Source organism: Channa argus, chromosome 15 (assembly GCF_033026475.1).
Source record: "Channa argus isolate prfri chromosome 15, Channa argus male v1.0, whole genome shotgun sequence".
NCBI lineage: Eukaryota > Metazoa > Chordata > Actinopteri > Anabantiformes > Channidae > Channa > Channa argus.
Window position 1 is genome coordinate 20,135,913 of NC_090211.1, and position 19,169 is coordinate 20,155,081.

General features: G+C 40.2%; 2 protein-coding genes across 2 annotated transcripts; one reads left to right on the top strand and one right to left on the bottom strand.

Moving 5' to 3' along the window:
- Positions 1-163: 163 nt before the first annotated feature.
- csdc2b (cold shock domain containing C2, RNA binding b) lies at positions 164-7,020 on the top strand. The gene is made up of 4 exons (XM_067477778.1): positions 164-324; positions 2,146-2,517; positions 3,839-3,961; positions 5,354-7,020. The coding sequence occupies exons 2-4, from the start codon at positions 2,336-2,338 to the stop codon at positions 5,520-5,522; spliced, it is 474 nt and encodes a 157-aa protein (XP_067333879.1). The 5' UTR covers positions 164-324; positions 2,146-2,335; the 3' UTR covers positions 5,523-7,020.
- LOC137100141 (phosphomannomutase 1) lies at positions 6,693-18,359 on the bottom strand. Its single transcript, XM_067477776.1, has 8 exons — positions 18,079-18,359; positions 17,288-17,405; positions 16,172-16,248; positions 15,883-15,974; positions 15,074-15,173; positions 13,933-14,008; positions 10,330-10,445; positions 6,693-10,221 (listed from the first exon to the last, which is right to left on the bottom strand). The coding sequence occupies exons 1-8, from the start codon at positions 18,160-18,162 to the stop codon at positions 10,099-10,101; spliced, it is 786 nt and encodes a 261-aa protein (XP_067333877.1). The 5' UTR covers positions 18,163-18,359; the 3' UTR covers positions 6,693-10,098.
- Between the last annotated feature and the right edge of the window lie 810 nt (positions 18,360-19,169).

Genomic DNA, 19,169 nt, shown 5'->3' on the forward strand with positions numbered 1-19,169 from the left:
GAACAACGACAAGAAATTGCACTGAGCACTATTATCCCAACAGATAACAAACATGGCGAGGAATTAGAAAAATCATAATTTCCTTCTCTCTCTGTGAATCACATACACACACACACGCAGTCGCATCACGCCATCGGAATCTCCGCCAGCTGCGCAGGCTCAGCAGCCCCCCCCTCGCCGTCACATCAGGGGTTTCCGTCGGTATGCGCGGATCCACTCGACTTATTTATTTAATTGCTCGTTATATAAAACCCAGAGACTTGAAACGCACACTGGCACTCGCAGATCTTCGTTAGTCCACCTTCTAAGGGCGCAGCTGAGGCAGTAAGTAACATTTTTGTCATGTGCAAAGTGTGTGAGCGTGGCTTTGTTGTCATTGCGTGGTCGATAGAATAATCGATAAACAATAAACCAGCTGGTTTTGTTTATTTGTAACAATGATGGGGACGGGTCCATGTAGCATGTCCACCATTGACCGCCCCCAGGTCCTGGTGAAGGGACCTCTCTCCCTGCTTTTGGCCAAGTTTTGTGATGTGCTTGATACATGGAGCGCTGCGTGTTTCTTAGGGTCCCAGTGTTTTGCTGAACTAAAAACAGGGAAGTGAAAATGCATCAACTCCGGGATTTGATGCTAAAGCTTTGTGAGGAAAGTGAAGTGCATGAAGCGACGTGTCAGGAGCGACTCCCCACAAGCAGATTGGTTGTGCTCCTCCATAATAAGAGGACATGAACAGGCTCGTCCCGGGCCAGAGGAGACACGACCCCTTTAATTCTGGAGCCTTGTTTCTGCTCATCCAGATGTTCTCCCGCAGGCGGCTTCAGTAAACGCGTGCACTCTGACTGAAGGTGCTGCTGCAGTTAATGTGTGTCAGTGATGGACTGATCCTGATCCCGAACGCTGTGTTTAACTAACACACCCTGTGGGAACGCTATGATAATATTTCTGTAGTACTCCTGTACGATCTGCGTAACACCGGGGTTGTGGCTCTGACGTCACGAGCGCACCACTGGAGGCAGCGTTCTGCAGATGTTCTGACGTCACGTCGAAAAATCTACAATATGTACAGAATAGTGGGTTTATTAGAGACCATTTGTATTAATAGAGACAAAACTTACAAACATTCGGAGCTCTGTGTCATTAAGATTGATGGACCTTTATTGCTGTTTGAAACTGGAATACAGTATTTTGTAGCTCACCCTTAAGGATTTTATGAAACCAAACTACATACTGGATGAACTACAACAAAAACATGAAAACTGAAAAAAAAAAAAAAAAAAGCAAAAAAATACAATCTGTTCTAAATATATGCTGTACAATGATAGTGTCCCATAAACTATGTTCATTTCACCAAACAAAACAAAATAATGTCCACTTACTTTGCTTTGGGGGGCAGGGGGGCCTATAATCATGTACAATTTCACAGGAATGCACATAGCCCACCAACTAAGTCAAGAACAAACTATAAAGGTGCATTCCACCAAATTCATGTCTGATATAAATGTAGTTCTCACGGGAAAACGACTTTGCTTGTGAGGGGGCTTTGTAAAATCTGAGACATGTTTCTTAATCAGAAAGCTTGTTTTACAGTCAATATAATGTATGTTTCATTAAAATAGGTTGCCTTTAAAAGACAGTGCTGAAAAAGTTCTATATATATTTTTCTAAATAGGTGATGACAAATGTTGGACTGACACTACTGCAGTTAATATAAAAATTATATTAGTATGAGGTATTTTGCCTGAAATTTGTTACCGGTGGACATTGCATGTGAACAGACATTGAAGATGTTGGACAGTAAATGATGATGGGTGGGGGAGGGGGAACATTTTCAGTTTGGAACATTTTCACATACACCTGTCTGTTCCCCACACATCTCACCCTGACTGAGTAGGGGTTGGTTTGTTCCCCCTCCCCCCCCCCATGTTATTTCCTAATTGGAAGACTTTTTCAATGATGAATAAAAATGAGAAATGTAATAAAAAAGTCAAGTAAAGAACATTATGAAGGTTTTATTCCACAGGCTCCTTAAATTGCTCCTGACTTGAACAGGGCTTTGCTGGCTGGACGCCCCCTCTCAACACTCCTCAGGTCTAAAGCCACATGACAACTCTGTGATCTTGTCTCTCTGGTCTCTCTCCTCACAGCAAGTCCTCCTGACAGACTTGAAGCGACAGCGCTGACCTGGAAAACCGCTGCGCCTGCGTCCCACACTGAGCAGACTCACAGAGACAAGAAGGACAGACTGCGGCGTCAGCAGCCTGCAGCCAGAGGAGCAGCAGCTGCATCCAACACAGCATCCACATCACCCTCTTCCTCTTCTCTGTCACGTCCGACATGGCAGACCCCAGCCTCACGTCACCGCCTGAGACCCTGCTGCGCTCCCCCAATGCTCATCTCACCCTCTCCTTCCCCTTTCTGAGGGAGGGGAGCCAGGTGTGGGAGGAAGGGAAGGAGCCACCCTTGCATCAAGACCTGCCCAGCCCACTGCCAACCAAACGCACCCGCACCTACTCAGCGTATGTTTAGTTTACTTACCACCGACTGCTGGAAAATAAATTCCACTGCAGAATAATTAAGACCTGCCTACACGTTACTGTTTGTAAAGTATTTCCATTTTCCACTACAAGCTGTACTTAATGCTTCATATGCAAAGTCACATATTCTATAAATTATGCTGCATTATTACATAAATTAAGATAAGAGGATACTTTCTGATGTCCTGACAAAATTCACCAAACTCTTAGCATTATATAAAATAAGCTCCACTTCAACCAGCTGCATCACTTGCTGCAACAATCGATAAACACATTAATGCTTCACAAACAAACATCAATGAAATAATAAAATAATTGTTGTTCATAATCAGTAGTATAACTTTTAGTAGCTCAAGTATAATAAACTGATAAAACCTTCTATAAGTAAAAGTCCCGAATGCAGGATTTACTTAGTAAAGTGAGTAATAGAGTATTTCTACTTTGTGGTATTACTACTTTTACTTACTGTAAGTAAAAGATCTCAGTACTTCTTCCACCACTGGCAAAGTGATGAACTACACTGTACTTACTCGAGCTTTTCCATTTCATGCTACTTAAATACTTCACATACAGTTCACAATAAAAACATATTGTACATTGTTCTCCACATTTATCAGTATGACAGAGGACAGTCTGTGTAATGGATCTATACCGGTAAATAAAGGGTGATTGAATAATGGTTCATAAATTATATTCTACACTGAATCAATTTATGGTAATAATACAAATCCGGTTGTGGAAAATTCCTTTACCTAGAAAATAGAATAAAATTAAGATATATTAAATAGAAAGAATTAGCTGGTCTATATCCAGCTACAACATTAAAAATGGATAATAATCCACTAATAATAATATAGGTATAACAAAAGCGTCACTTAAGGTAAATGATAGGAATACTACTAACACTGCAATAATCGATTAAAGGGATTGTTTTTTCAAATAGCAAGTTTCAGATTCCTTTGTGTGAACGATTCGTGATTTACCAATGAACATCATAATAAACACAGATCTGACAGGTTGCTGTATCATAGCTGGTTTACAGACAGTGTGTTAAATACTGAAGGAAGCTTGAATAGTTCACTGTTTAACTCTCGCATTGCTGCGCCCTCTGTGCTGTGACATTGTGAGGAAGCATGTACATTGGAGTGGATTCCATCTTGCTTTCTCAATTCCTTTATGAATCCTCTCACTTCTGCGTTTCTCTGGTCTAAGGGCCCGGAGCAAACAAGAAAATGTAAACTGTGTGTTTTTGTGTGTACAGTCTCACTGAGATGAGTAATTAATGAGTCCTCTCTCTCCGCAGTACAGTACGTGCTCACTCGGGTCCAGTCTTTAAGGGTGTGTGTAAGAACTTCTCCAGGTCACAAGGTCACGGCTTCATCACACCGTCCCATGGCGGCGAAGACATCTTTGTTCACATCTCAGAGTGAGTGCCAATCACACGTAGAACACACACCGAAAAGTACGGCAGAGAAAGGGGTGATTATTCAGAAATAGCAACACAAACGCACCACCGACTAATAGGACGGTGCAGCTGCTTTCATCCAAGATGAGCAATACAATGTTTTTAAGAGCTCAGCAATAGCACATTTGTGAAACTTACAGGTATCTGTTACCCAAGCAGCTGCATTGTGGGTCTCAGAGTAGATCATTAATTATGTTACAAATTTCCTGCTCAGCTTATTAGCTCAGCACAGACACTGGAGGCTGGAAAGCGGGGAACATGGTTTGCCTTATACAAAAAATATGCTTACTCAGCCTTTAAGGCTGAGTAATTACAACTGTTGGTTGACTGTGTAAATATTTCTTCAGCAGATGAGATGTTGACTTCCCAGGGTCTCTGCTGGTTGAAAGTCGGGAGTTCACTTTTTCTGTGTCAAACATTTACAGGACACATGAAGTTAGTGCTGTAGGTTTGCCGATTTGTGAATGTTTTACAGAGGCAGGCTAGCTGTTGTTTTCCTGTTCCAGTCTTTGTGCAAAGACAAGCTAATGGTTTAGCATCGATTTTCCTTTCTTTAAAGTAAATACAATTATTTTCTCTCTTTCTTTCTTATGCTGAGCTATTCCTGTTAATCAGTCAGTCTCTGACCTGAGTGTTCAGTCTCAAGAGCAGAACCAAAGACAAATTTTATCAAAGATCAACCCTGCAAATATTTAGATTGTTTTAAAATCATCCATGTTTCTCGTGTTTTGTTCTTGACAGGAGATTAATAGTTCATAACAGGCTCCAGCTATATCTTTTCTGCTGTGTTTTTGTGAAATACATAGTTTTCAGAATTGCATTCTCCTATATTTGGTTATTATAAATGCGAAAATCTACTAAATTGTATTTAGTTGTGAACTGTTTACAACTTCAAACAACTTAGTGGGTTTATGAAAACCTCACCTCTATGTGCTGTTGGGTCAGGACATGAATTTGGCTTTATCAAACTTTACTAAAGGTTTTTTTTTATCAGATACATAGACACAAATGCTTAAAATCTTTAGGTCCTAATCAGTGGAAGGTTTCAAACAGTCCTTTCACAGCAATGACTGCAGAGACAGACTGTCCTCTGCATTTCATGAGACATGAGGAACCTGTCTAAACTGTTTGCTATGGTGATTAATTGCCTTTTTAACGCGCACACTGCCAGAGCCTTTTTAACTCTGCAAATGCAAACTGCAGGGAGTATTGGTTTAGTTTAAAGAGATACTGAGGTCAGAACCCTCTTTATATTAACGTGTCTCAGATGTAGCTATATTTTGGTTTGCGCTGGCACTTCCTGTGCTCACGCTTTGTCTGTAGTTGCTGAGTTTTGTTTTCTCTCCGTTTCAGCATTGAGGGCGAGTATGTCCCAGTCGAGGGCGATGAGGTCACATACAAAGTGTGCCGAGTCCCACCCAAGAACCTGAAGGTGCAGGCGGTGGAGGTGAAGATCACACATCTCAACCCAGGGACAAAGCATGAGACCTGGTCAGGGCAGATCATCAGCTCTGGGTTCTGAGCTCTGGGCCTGGTGGGGGGTGCTGGGCGGCACTGGGTGGGGTTTATCGGACCTGAGTGGGACTAATATCTTACATTCTGTACTCAAATCTTTTTTTTCTGGTTTTACTTACGCAGCAAAGTGTCCAAGTGTTAATAATAATTAAGCTGTAGTTGCCGTTCACAACCGTTAGTCTGTTCAGAACTGTAAAAACAAACTATGTCTGCTACCTTGATTTTACTCTGTATGTGAAACTCACCATTGATTTTAGGATTTTATTTAGAAAAAATATAGCAGGAAGAGCTAGTGAACCCGACTTTTCTTTGATCTGTGTGTGCAACGTAAAATTGTCTTTATCAATGTGGTGTAGACTGTGTGAGAGAAAAACCACATTCTGTTTTACTTCCCTTCTTTGCAGCTACCATCCACTTCTATCATCACCACTTTTTCCAGGGTCTGATGTCTGGTGCATATGGGGGTCAGCTGACTTATTATCACAGTCTATGCACGTTTTGAAAGTTCAAATTTAGACTTTGGAGATGCAGAATTTTAAAACTGCAAAAATGGATGGAGATGAAAGTAGTTAAGGTAACTAAGGTTGGAAAGATTCAAATGCTGAGAAAGAAAGAAAGATAGAAAGATAGTAAGAAAGCCCCTTAGAGCAGTAAGTCATCAGTGGTTTTCTGGTGAAATCTATAAAGCAACGAACACCCTAAATAGATTTCTGTTTGACAGGACATGTTGTGCTACCAGTTTAGAAACATGACCTTAGCTAAAAAGGAAGATGTTTTATTTTGAAATTGAAAGAGGAAAGTGCTAAAAGTTGAAGGGTTAAAAGTCAAAAATGTAGTTTGTGTTTGACAGAATAAATGTGTTGTGAGACCTGGACTGAAGCAGACAGACCACTTAAAGCCCTGCACTGACATTTCAAAAGATTAAAAAAAGTCTTTACATGGGTGTGAAAAGAAAATATTTGCAGGTATTTCCCTGAAAATGCATCTTATAGATTGTATCGTTAAGTACAGTTGTTTGTGGTTGTTTATTTAAAATATCGTGTGTCCTCTGATAAAATGCTCTATATTGTGGGAAACACACAAAAACCTGCACTGAAAAAATCTGAACTTCCACCATAAGAATTGACACAACGCTCCAGGTTTTCTCCTGGACTCATGAAATGCTTAAACACAAAACAACAATTTCAAATTTTTTTTTATTATTGGAACAACATCCATGTGATTAGTGAGTGTTGTAAATGTGATGGTGACCTACCTGACATCATATTTGCTGACGTTTGTTGTTATTCAGGTTATGGTCTGCACTGTATGTCTTTTTTATTATATCTGGTACATGTATTATGTCTTATCTGTTGGTGTCACTGCCTGCATTTATTCAACATGAAATTTTCTTTATTTCTGTCACATCAAAAGGCACTTTCTTTTGTGGGCAAGCAGCTGTGTTGGCAAACCCCATGATTACTTCTACTGAGCCTTGAAAGAACATTAAAGTCTTTTATCATTCACAGATTTAGCAGAAGCTGGCTTTGTTAAGTCACATGTGGAAGTGACACTTTTGACCTCTGCCCAACAGGTTGGGAGACAGCCACAAGTTGGAGTTTGACAACAGCCAGAGGTGTTAACTCATTTACAGGTCTGAAAACAGGCAAATCCTGAACATCTGTTTGCTTATTCGCACAATGTTTGTTGCAGGGTGTTTCAAAAATCACGTCTTGGCAAAGTTGATTTGTGATGGAAATGCAAGAGACGTTTGCATTATCAACTGTATCTGCTGTAGCCATGGATGGATTACTGAAATAGTCTTACAAAAGAAATCACACCAATAAACCCAGATAATAATAATTCGACAACTAAACAACGACACAGACACAAAATGTTCTCAAAGATAGAGGTGCACAACAAATGTACAGAAAAACAAATGCACAGAATGATCATAAAGAGAGAATATGACAAATGATAAGGCTGCGTGGTTTGTGGTTTGTGGTTTGTGGGGGTCTTGTTAATGTAGGAGGTGCAGGGAGTTTTTTGTTAAGTCCCAACTTTTCACAACAGCAAAACCAAAAGGTTTCTGCAGAGCAGTCATTTAGAAAGTTTAACGTGCATAAGCACAGCTCTGGAAAATAAGAGCTATGGCTAAAAAAAGGCTAGAAAGACAATTTATCTCACTTCCATCCTTTTGTTTATTTCAAGACTCATGAGCATAATTATTTTAATGCTGCTTGAGAAGTGCCAAGATAGAAATGCATTTAAATCTACACTTCTGCATTTGACAGCTATTTATTACGATCAATTTGACTTCCACGGACAAAAGAATGAATAAAATTGCATTAAGTTCAGAAAAACGCAGAGCAAACACTGATGTAAAGCACCTAAAACCAGGTCCCTATTGCAGAGGTGCAGTTCCCGTCAAACCTGCGCCACCTGCTGCCATGAAAAGTTACCGCATTTTAACAATAAATAGTTGAAATAAAAGGCTTTCAAACTTCCGACTGCACAATGTATTTGCACAACGAGCAACATCTACAGGCCAGGAAAGTAATACAAGCTGTGACTTTACACATGCTCTGTCCACATTACTCAGTGTCATTGTGCATCTTCTGTCCTCTGACACTGTCTTCATGTAACTGTGGAGAGAGAAACTGGGTCACAACCAGGCTGTGGTTGTCCAAAGAAAGCAACTAATTGAATACAAGAAAACTAGAGGATAACAACTCTGACAGCGTCTCCACCGGTGTATGGCAGGGTTTATTTCTTGGTCCTCTTCTTTTTTTATCCATACGACATTCCTGAGGTCTATCATCCACTCAAATGGCTTTGTATCTTTGCTATGCTGACAACACACAGCTTGGATGACTCAACTGTCTCATCATGCATGTCTGCCTGTCTCTCTGACATCTCTGCCTGGATGAAAGAGAGAGAGACATCTTCAGCTCCAAGTTCTCCTCTTCCCAGCTAGACCACAGCATCAACATAGGGTCTTCAGTGATTGTCAGAAATCTGGGCCGACTGGCTTTCTGCAACATCAGAAAGATCGGACCCTACCTTTCAGAATATGCAGCCCAACTAATTGGGCCTTAAGAGATTGAAATGAATCCAAATCCAGCAGCATGTTTTTTGTTTAGCTAAAAATTTCACGTCACACCACTCTTCAGATCTCTGCTCGTACCAATGCGTGGCTCAAAGCGCTTTCTCTTGCCTGCAGACTGGTCGACTCAACAGCTCCTCCTTACCTCAACTCCCTTATCCAAGTTTACAATCCCTCCCACCCACTACACTGAACATTGGAAGGTTAAAAATCCCCTAGCTTACTCATAAAGCCTTGACTTTTGGAGTGAGTTCCATTAGAAACAAACATTTTTATGGTCAAATGTTAAGTGAAATGATGTCACCAGAGATTTGTTGCAATGAATTGAAAAGACCTAATTTATTAATCCATAAATGACTGACAAATCATGTGCAACAGAACCTTTCCGCTTGAAGGAGTGTTTATAGTGCAGATATATTATAAAATATTGATTAGTCATCAGGGAGTCTTGATATTTCTGAATCGTGAAAATAAAAGAGAACAGTAACATATTGGAAAATCAAGCTGTCAATTTTCAAATTTCTTTTAAAAACACTTTGAGCTGCAGTGGAAAATTTAAACAAGGAATCAGACAAGAGGCTCCGACATGCAGCATGCAGGCCATAATGCAGCTTGTAAAAATATTTTACATAAAAACTGACATATTGACGAGAAAAAGGTCTGTAGAGTCACTTGGTCACAGTAGCTTAATTCACTGGTTAAGATCATTTCATCGGGTCGGGAATGTCCTAGTTTGTATAAAGAACTTCTTTATAGACTTTGATGCATTTAAGCGAAGCAAAACAAGAAATGCAGGCAAGATCCCTCTGTCATTCTCAGCAGCTTTGAGAGGTTAAAACACATTTGGCATTTGCGATAACACACAGAAAACCATCAATAACACCATATAGAGCACTAATGCATCTGGAATCATTCAACTCTAGAGGAAGAAAGGTCCTTATCTTCTTAAACAATTCATTCATACAATATGACATTTTGACAATGGACTCACAGCAAAAAGCTGAATCACCTTTTTACACCTCTTTCTCTCTTAGTGTTTAACAAGACAAACATCATTTTATACTCTAGGTAATCTGGAGTGTTCATGTTCAACACTGCAGAATCTCTTTAAGCCTTCTGGTTAATTTAATTTACATGCTACATATCATACATGTACATGACTGTGAAGTCAAACACATCTTGGCACAGGATTACAACCTCACTTCAATACACATGAAGATGTAACGATTACTCAGTTACGGCCCCTTTTTTATTAAAAAAGAGACGGAGTTATTGAACAGAGTTAGTGAAAGCACCCCACCGCTGTCCATTCTCATTAAACACGGACATATTATTATATTATATTAATCAATGGAGTTCAGTAGTTGTACCTGTCAGCAGTTCATTATAACTGTGGGTTCAGAGAGCCGGTTGTTTTACCAGCAGGGGCCTGTGGGTGTGACTTCAGGGGTTTGTGGGTGAAAGGAAAGGGGGGCAGGGCTGGGAGCAGTTCAGTGCATCAAGACTCATGTGGAGGAGCATCAAAGAAAAGTTCTCGACAAAGTCTCGCTGTGTCTTCTGGAGAGTAGACTGTGTAACCGATAGTCCGTGGGTCACTGAAGATTTCATAATCGTTTCCTCCCTGGTGAGAAAATCATTGGATTACAAACAGCAGCTGTTTCTTATCCACGTGTGCAGATATGAAGGCAAACTCCTGCACCCAACTTTTCCGCAAACAAAAATAACTCACATCTGAGGTCTCGTTGCCAAAGAAGTAGATGGTGTTCAGTCCTTCACTCTCCAGCAGCTCTAGACACAGTCGCTTGTCCCAGCCCTCTGGAAAAATGTCGAAGCTGATGAGTCCACCTACAACAAGATGATGACAAACAAGGGCATCGTCATCATTTTTCATTCACGTCTTTTTCGGTTTATTTTTTAACCTCACCATGCAACTGACAAAATTAAATACTGCAATTCTGAAATCACTACTAACATAGGGCATAAAAAATAAATCTGTGAATTTTTTAAGCTTCAGGCTTGAGATAACATCCCTAGGTAAGTGAGAGATTGTGGGGGGTGCGACTTTCCTTCATTTCAAAAGTTTCAAGTAACAAGACATAGTGAAAACAGCGATTTTATGAATCCCTACATCCCAGATAGTTACTTAGTGGGCCACAGAGAAAACCACCAGCCTGCTGAAATATGCTTTAATTATATCAGTGGGCCAAACCAAATTATTATTTTACATATTTTGCGGTAAAAGCATCCTAAGAAAAAGAGTCAGACATAGTCTTAAGTAAATTATGGGAAATAAAATCCACAGTGAGCATGATCAGGTTAGCAAAAACAAAGGTTTGCATCGTTTTTCTTTGTGGAAAATAACTGTACTTACTATGCCACAAGAAAAGCTCTGGTGCTATCTGAATATCAATTAACTTATGCATCAATGAGAAGTTACCTGGGAAGAAATAACACAGTGCATGTGCACTGATCACTTTTGTTGCATCTTTATTGGGGTTGTGTTACAGGCATGTCAGATGGCCTGATGTAAAACATAAGTGTGTAGCATTAGAAACTACAAGCAGCTTTGCTGGTTCTGAAATGTTTCTAAAAATTGACACATCAGGGTTTAGAGTGGGATCTTCTGATTTCATTAAAATCTCTTTTACATAACACAAGGAGCAAATAAAACAGTGTTCACATTGTGTTCGCACCACAAAATGAATAAATTAGTATGCTCCATATGCTGCTGAATACTTTCCCTTTGGCAGTTTTCCCTGTGTTTACACTGAGCAACAAACCATAGCTGTGCTCAGCTCTGCAAAACAGACACTGTTTACACGGTCAACAGGGGACTTTTAGCTTGAGCAGGGACAGACTTGTTTGTTCTGATAGTTAAGACGGAAAATTTATAAATACCACATGAACACACCCAATATTCAACCGGGCAGTTTCTATGTTCGGGATCTGAATTTGCACATTGTGTGCATTTACATCGTCCAGCATTGACTCTCCTCTGTTGTCGGTCAGCTGTAAGTTAAATGAAGTGTAAACTGGGAAATGAGGCTCCTGTAAAGTTCTTCCCTTTCATATCTCTATCTCTTTCTACCCCCCTTTTCTACCATACTTTTTTTTTTTAACTTTACTTGTCTTTCAACTGGAGGGTTTAAAGAGCCAGAAACAAAGGCAACAGCTGAACAGCAGCCAGCCAATCACAGAGCTGCTTCCCTCACACACCCTCTGAACACTTCCACCCTTACACCTTCAACCCAGGCCATCAACTAGCCCATCCCCCTGCCTGATGTTTTCACCCCTGAACCACAGCAGAGGAACTGCTGCAAAGATTTGCGTGTATAACTTCACTCAACAAGTACTCGGCCAGATTCAGCAACCAGCTTAAAAAACAACATGTGGAATGAGTCATGAGTGAATCAATGTTCAACATGTCAGGACACAGATTTTAAAAGTATTTAATTACATATTCGTATGATATGAATCAGAACACTTATTAGACTAGTGAGAGCTTTTTGTAGGTTATGTTGCTTCACACTGACATAAAATACTTATTTTGCCTTATTTGTGTGTTGTCTTATGTCTTGTAAAACCTGACGAAGGGAACCGTCAAAGAATTCTATTTTTTTGAACATCAGTATCTGTGCAAATAGCAAATACATTATGGGATAGTGAGGCCCTATATTTCTCTAACTATATTTCCTCCTCTGTGAATAATATCATTTAATAAGGTAAAAAAAATCAATACAGGAAATAGCTTTTACCTCAAATCTTCAGTCTCATAGAACCAGAGTGTCCCTTCCATTCTGCATCTTAAGCGCAGATTGGACAGAGCGTCAGGTTTATATAGCACCTATCACAGGGTTTGAGTGCAGGACTATCAGCTAACACAGGCAGACATGCAGGAAATAAACACTGAGAAAGGCAAACAAATAACTTAAAGGTCTGCGCATCCTGTAAACGCTACATTCTCAATGTTAGACTCAACAGATGTAACAGTAAAACCACAGCAAATGCCACGGCTGCACGTCGCTAAAAGCACTGAACCTGTGCAACCTGAGTGCGCAGAATTGTGTATTACACAACAGAAAGACTGACACGCGATTAACTCATTAAAAACGCTCACTAAGAATTAATAACAGACACACACCCATTAATGCAGATAGAAGGAAATAATGTCACTAGGCTTTATGCCAGAGATGAGGAAAAACAAGTCTGTTCCACTTCACTCATCATCAGCAGAGGCTCACACCTCATCCGTCACGTAAGCAAACACCAAATACCCGATTCACCTTTTACTGCTGCTGTGTTGCCAGAGGGAGTGTGTGTGTGTGTGTGTGTGTGTGTTAACAAACAGTTCCAATGTCCAGCACAAGGTCCTCTTACATTATAAGTATGAGAGAGAGAGGGGTCTTCTTATGTAAACAAAGATAGGAGATGGCAAACAGATACATTGTTGAACCAGATTGTGGCTAAACTACATTACTGTAAACAGGAAGACAGAAAATTAATGTGCTTGTTTTCCCTTCTGAATGAAGGTGTTGCTTACAAAATAGTTGTTTCTGGTCAGACCACTATTACTCAAAGATATTACTCTGCGTTCATGAAGTGAAACTGACTTCACTCTTAGCACTGTATTTTCAAAGCTATTAAATATGAATATTGTGCATCAAATAAATCTCAAATGGAACACAGTCATCCTCTACCCTCCATTTCAGGAAGCAGCTTGTCCCATTTAGATGACAGTTGAGAAATAAGTAACCTGGTTACTTAAGTCCATGTAAATGTACTGCGAGACTTTCTTTGTGGGAAAAAATCAGGGTGGACTGAGAAAACTCACACAACACCTGGGAAGAAATAACATGCTGCTCTCTTATTGTTATTAATACTTATATTTCCATGATAGGTTACAAAAGGCAATTAGCTGGACAGAAGAGAATAACACAGGCAATACCAGATTCAGACATGAGTGAGTGACAGATGTGGGGTCACACTCATTTCAGAGACAGACTACAGTCATGTCTATGCTGCCTTATGCCACCTTAGGTATCAGGTATTTCACCTGTTGAGCCACATTTCCCAAATGCACAGTAATTTACACCTGTCAAAGTTAACTCAGTGGGTAGATTGTAACAAAGCACGGTTTGGTTGTGAGTTCACAGACTTGTACTGTAATTACTTGTGTTTCGGTTCATGAATTCGTTCGTGAATTCTTCCCCTTATCCTACAAAAGGCATTTTTACAATTTTTCTACCTGATTAAAACAAGTGCAATTAAATGCTCCTGTCAATATCCTTGCTAAATGTTATTCTATTGTAGTTACAGCTTTTAGATTTCGTACCTTTAGTGAACCGTAGTCCCTTTCCAGCAAACTCCTCCTTCAAAGCAGCAACAAACTTCTCCCTGATCTTCTCTCTCTGTGGAGAAAATGCATTTCAGCTCAAAGTGCTGTTGCTGCACATACAAGCCTTGGTTACTCATTTAGCACTCTGGCTGCGATCATCGTGTTCATTTAATGTGACTACGCATCATTTTATGTATGACTCTTGAGGGTCCAGCTGTTTGCATTTTGCAGATTATTGAGGGGTTACACCTGTGCTTCCCTGCTAATATCTTTTTTTCCTTCATATCGCCTGGCTCTGTCAGCCATCAATGGACAGCTTGTTAATCTGTCCTGAAAGCTCAGCATTGTTTGTCTTGTCCCTCTGCGCAATTGAGCACATGTCACAGGACAGAGAGACAAAGAGGGGGTACGCCATGAAAAATGGAGTGACTGATACAGTATGTAAAATCACCTCTTAGCTAAGCTGCTGAATTTGACTGCCGTGCATATTAATAATCTTTACATCGTTACACTCATGCAATTTAGGCAAAATGGCTCTTTCAGATTTAACTGCTACATACAGCAGCACACTGACAACACTGGTCTACAATTCATACACAAAGATATGAGATGGAAACACTAACCCACAGAGACTACACATCACATTAGACTTGGTTCTCATCTGATTGCATTGTACGTTAACCAAAGGACAACATGGACTGTGTTTACATGCACTGAGGTAACCCTGTCACTAGAAATCTATGTTTACAGACACAGCTTTGTTATCATGTCCCCCTCATTCACTCAGCTGCTTGCCCCATCTGCAGCCTTTTGTCATGCACATTCGCTGTTGGAGAAAGCTGATTGGAAAGCTGATTGGAAACCTGATTACGTTTATACACAGCAGAGAAATGGGAAATCTACAGGAGAATCTACCTGGGGAAATCGGGTTTCTCAATCGCCCACCTTAATCACCAGATTTCACATTTAAATGACAAATAAAAAAATCAGCTTTCCCAAGAAAACCGACTTGGTTACTTAAGTGCATGCAAATGGTCTGAATGCAGCTTCAGGGATAATTGTGAGTGGACATAAACGAAATGGCCTTTGTGCGCCGTTTTTTGTGATCAGCTACAACTTAGTATTGGTAACATGTTACCTTGTCGATTTCAGAGAATTCCATGCGCTCCTCCGGTGTGCAGCTCCGACCGATGGGGGAAATATTGAGCATTCCATTCCTGAACTCAATGAATGTCCCCCTGCAGACATGGTTAAAAAGGATGCATGCTTAGAAGATGGGTTCCTTGTTAACGTGTAATTGGAGCAGAAAATGGATTTTATTACACAATCTAATGTGTAAAACAGGACCTTGCCCTCAATAAAACCACTGAGCTTCACTTTTTTCTACCCAAATCACCAATGGGCACATTTGTTTCTGCTTTGACATGTCAGTGCTAATAACTAAAGACATTCAGCATTCCTGCATACCAGGAATGCAGGTCAAACGTGTGTGTGTGTGTCCTCTTGGGGGTTTTAGTAACTGGTGGACTAATGGTCACACAAGCAGATACAAAGTCGCTGTCAGTATCTGTCCTCTTTTCAATCTGTACAGTTGGTTTCTGATCCATCTCGCTGACGACAATAATAATGGTGACAATTTGTTTTCGTGCATTGTTCTTCTTTCTCTTGTCCTGGTAATGTTTTGATGAGTTATTAACTCTGAGCCTCTGTTTCTACAGTAATATGACTGAGAGCAATTAGCTCTCATCGGGAGGTTATTTAGAGGATTTTCACATTAAATTGGATCTTTGTAAGCGGGCGCTTTTTGAATCGGTCAATCTCAGCGGGGGGGCACAGGGCTTAATGCAGATCTGATTCACATGGAACATTAGCCATTGCTGTCCTAGCTTTCTGAATCTGTATGTGTGAACAGCACATAATTGCTGTGTGATTTAGTCAAAGTCTCACCTTTTCTTTGGCAGCTTGATGAGCCCCATGTAGCTGAGGCAGAAGTTGATCAAGTCCTGAAGCAGCTCCTCACCAATCTGGTTCTGAATGGCCTGCCAAGATAAAAACACACTAAAATAGTCTATACTGTTGTTTGTGGTCAAACTGATTAAAAACTTTCTCCTGTGTATCAATTTGAAAGAAAACTATGAAGTTCACAGGACTTGTCAAAAATGTACTGTTAATAAATGTCATCTACTCTGCTTATGTTCTGACAGTGTCAGAACATCAAAAGTGTATTTTCACTTACATGTTTTGAGAGGAGTTTCCCATCTTTGTACTGCACTGTCCCATTCTCAGCAAATACATAGTCAAACTTGTGTATTACTACAAGAGAGTAAAGACGTCAACATAATTAAACGTCACATAACACAGAGGGACAGAACAGCCTGCTTGGTAGCACATTACAGTGTGTGTGACACAGAGGCCAAATTTAACCTCATTGACCTTCCTGTGCCCTTCGGCCTGTATATTCTCTGCCAACAGCAGTGAAACTCCATAACTTCATAATGCAGAAGCAACAACACCATCAGCTGCGACTGTGTGTATCACATTTAGCCTCACTTGGCAGTTCTTGGCCAGAGGTGGCAGAAATTGTGACATTAGTTTGGAACACAAACAGCATACCTGGTACTGTTTTTTATCACTTTATGAACTGCAGAGTCACAGTGTAATACATACTATTATATTAATACATCGCAATTTCCTGAATAGTTGTATGTTGTATTAAGAATATGCACCAGCAAATAATGTGTTACTAAAGATAAATATTTCCCTTTAAACTATAGTGCTGTAACCATGCTGAGTTACTGTTACAGTGCAGGTGTAGCCTACTATTTACTTATAGACAAGTTTTCAACAGTTACAGTATGTGTTCAGCTGAAATGCTGTTGGTGCTGCAGTGTGTGGGTTTGGGAGTCACAATTTAATAAAGAAACTACTGAAGTTTAAATATCTGCAAAGTTTAATGTTTTGACTCTTTGTTTACGGTGGCTGTTGCAAATTCATATCATCACAAAGATGATGAAATAACAAATAGTGGTTAGTCATCATGGGGCAGATAACGGAAGGAGAGGTGATAAGGCTGAACTATAGTAACTCCTAGGTGTGTGTTGTTGCCCTTTTATACCCTTTTATGGTTTCTAATAGTGTAAGATGGATGCTGTGTTACATTGGATTAATGAGTCTGGTACCCTAGGCAGCAGGGTTAATGGCCTAAAACCTAAATTATTCTGATCCACTCTCTGTGGACTGGTGTCAAATTAAGCAGAGGTTTTGAAAAGAAATTGTGAGGCCATGCAGAATGTATGAAACAGTAGAGTGTAAGAACCATCTGTGGCTTTTAGAGAGGAAATGGACTTCTCACCATCGTCCCCCTCCCCAAGCTGCTCTGCTATCTTGGAGTAGTCCGAACCTCCCACGATGCCGATCTTCACTTTCCTCCTCAGAGTCTGGAAGAACTCATCCAGCTGTGGATCAATTTTCTGCAGAATAAACACGTGAGTCATTTCTTCACACATGTAGCACCATGAAAAAAGCTAATTATGTGTGTTGCGCTATGTTACTGAACTAGATGTACAGAGGCTTAAGAACAATGGACCTGGCTGCACAATCAGCTTTCGCAGACTCCTGCTCCAATTTTGAACATATGGTAGAAAAATGTCAGAGCTGCTCACTAGGGAGACTGAATTATGTAATATCTGGGCAGTGGTATGAGATGCACACCCACCGGTTACCCTAAATGAACCCAACCATTCAAACTCAGTGAGACAGGAACAAGGAAGAAAGTGATAAAAACAACACAAGTTGGAACTTTATCTCCCTAAACATTATACATGAGCTCTTTCTGACTATCACGGAACAATAAAGCAAAGAGAAGTGTGATAATTCCTTCATATGAACACACTCATTGTGTCATGTGTGTTTAGGCAGAATAAGTCACCAGAGGTCATCAGACCTTTACGTGACCAGACTGGAAACACCAGTGGAATAAACAGTAAAACGTGTAAAAAGAGGGAAGGGCCCTAAGACATGAACAGGGTGTCCGAGGGAGCATGAGGAGTCAAGAGAACACACTGTGCTTTCTGTCACTGTCTGCATCTTAACCTGGACGTAAGTATGCAATAACACAATAATTAATACTAATAATGAGCTCACCTCTCTAGGTTGTGTCAAAGTACCGTCCACGTCAAACAGGCAGAGGATGTTTCGGTCCGGAGATAAACAATTGGATTTCTCCATTTTTTGTGTTACTTTTTTGGCAAATTAGACTTGTGCACTCTCTCATACAAAAAACAACGAAAACAAAAACCGAAAAATAAATATACAATCACACACAGGAAAAAATAAATGGAGTTTTCTGCAGTCAGTGGCAATATTGAAATAAATACAAAAGGCTTCGGTGTTTTAAATAACAGTTTCTTTCTTCCAGTGTGAGTCGACGAACACTTCTTCTTCTTCTCTGAATGCAAAGTCCAGGAGACTTGGTTCGGCTTGGTTCAGCTCGGCTCGGCGAAGCGCTGGAACTCACGCGCTTGCAAACAGCATGTCGGGATTTTTGCAATACTGCAGCCAAAGTGGGTTTTGACTGTACTTTACCCGGCAGCCAATCACAATCCTGCTACGGACCCTGACGTCACACGGTGGGCTGTACTATTACGTGTACGTGTCAGTCAACAACCATCTGACCTTTTACCTACTAGTGCAGAAGCATTGGATGCAGCACCGGAACAGGAAACAACTGATGATAGTTGATGCTTAAAGAGTGTTCGTTAGAGTGAAGCAATGTTCTATTTAAAATATTTGACAGGATAAGACTGAAGGACACAAGTGCCAACAGTTCAGGCATGAAACACAAGCCTGTTTATCAGACCCCAAGCTAAAAACAGTGCAGCCTAGTACAGCACACCTGCAATAAACCCATTTCATACAGGTGATAGTGCTTTGTTTTTATTGGACCTTTTCCAAGATCATACACAACTGTAGAATAATTTCATTGGCTGTGTTTTGTTGGTTCCCTTATTTAGCCCAACATATGTTTATTTACAACCCCATTTCCCGAAGAAGTTGGGGAGATGTGTAAAACGTAAATTAAAAGAGAATGCAATGATTTGCAAATCTCACAAACCCGGATATTATTCACAAAAGAACATGAACATATCAGATGTTGAAAGTGAAAAATCTATACATTTCATGGAAAATATTAGCTCATTTTGAATTTTATGGCAGAAACACATCTCAAAAAAGTT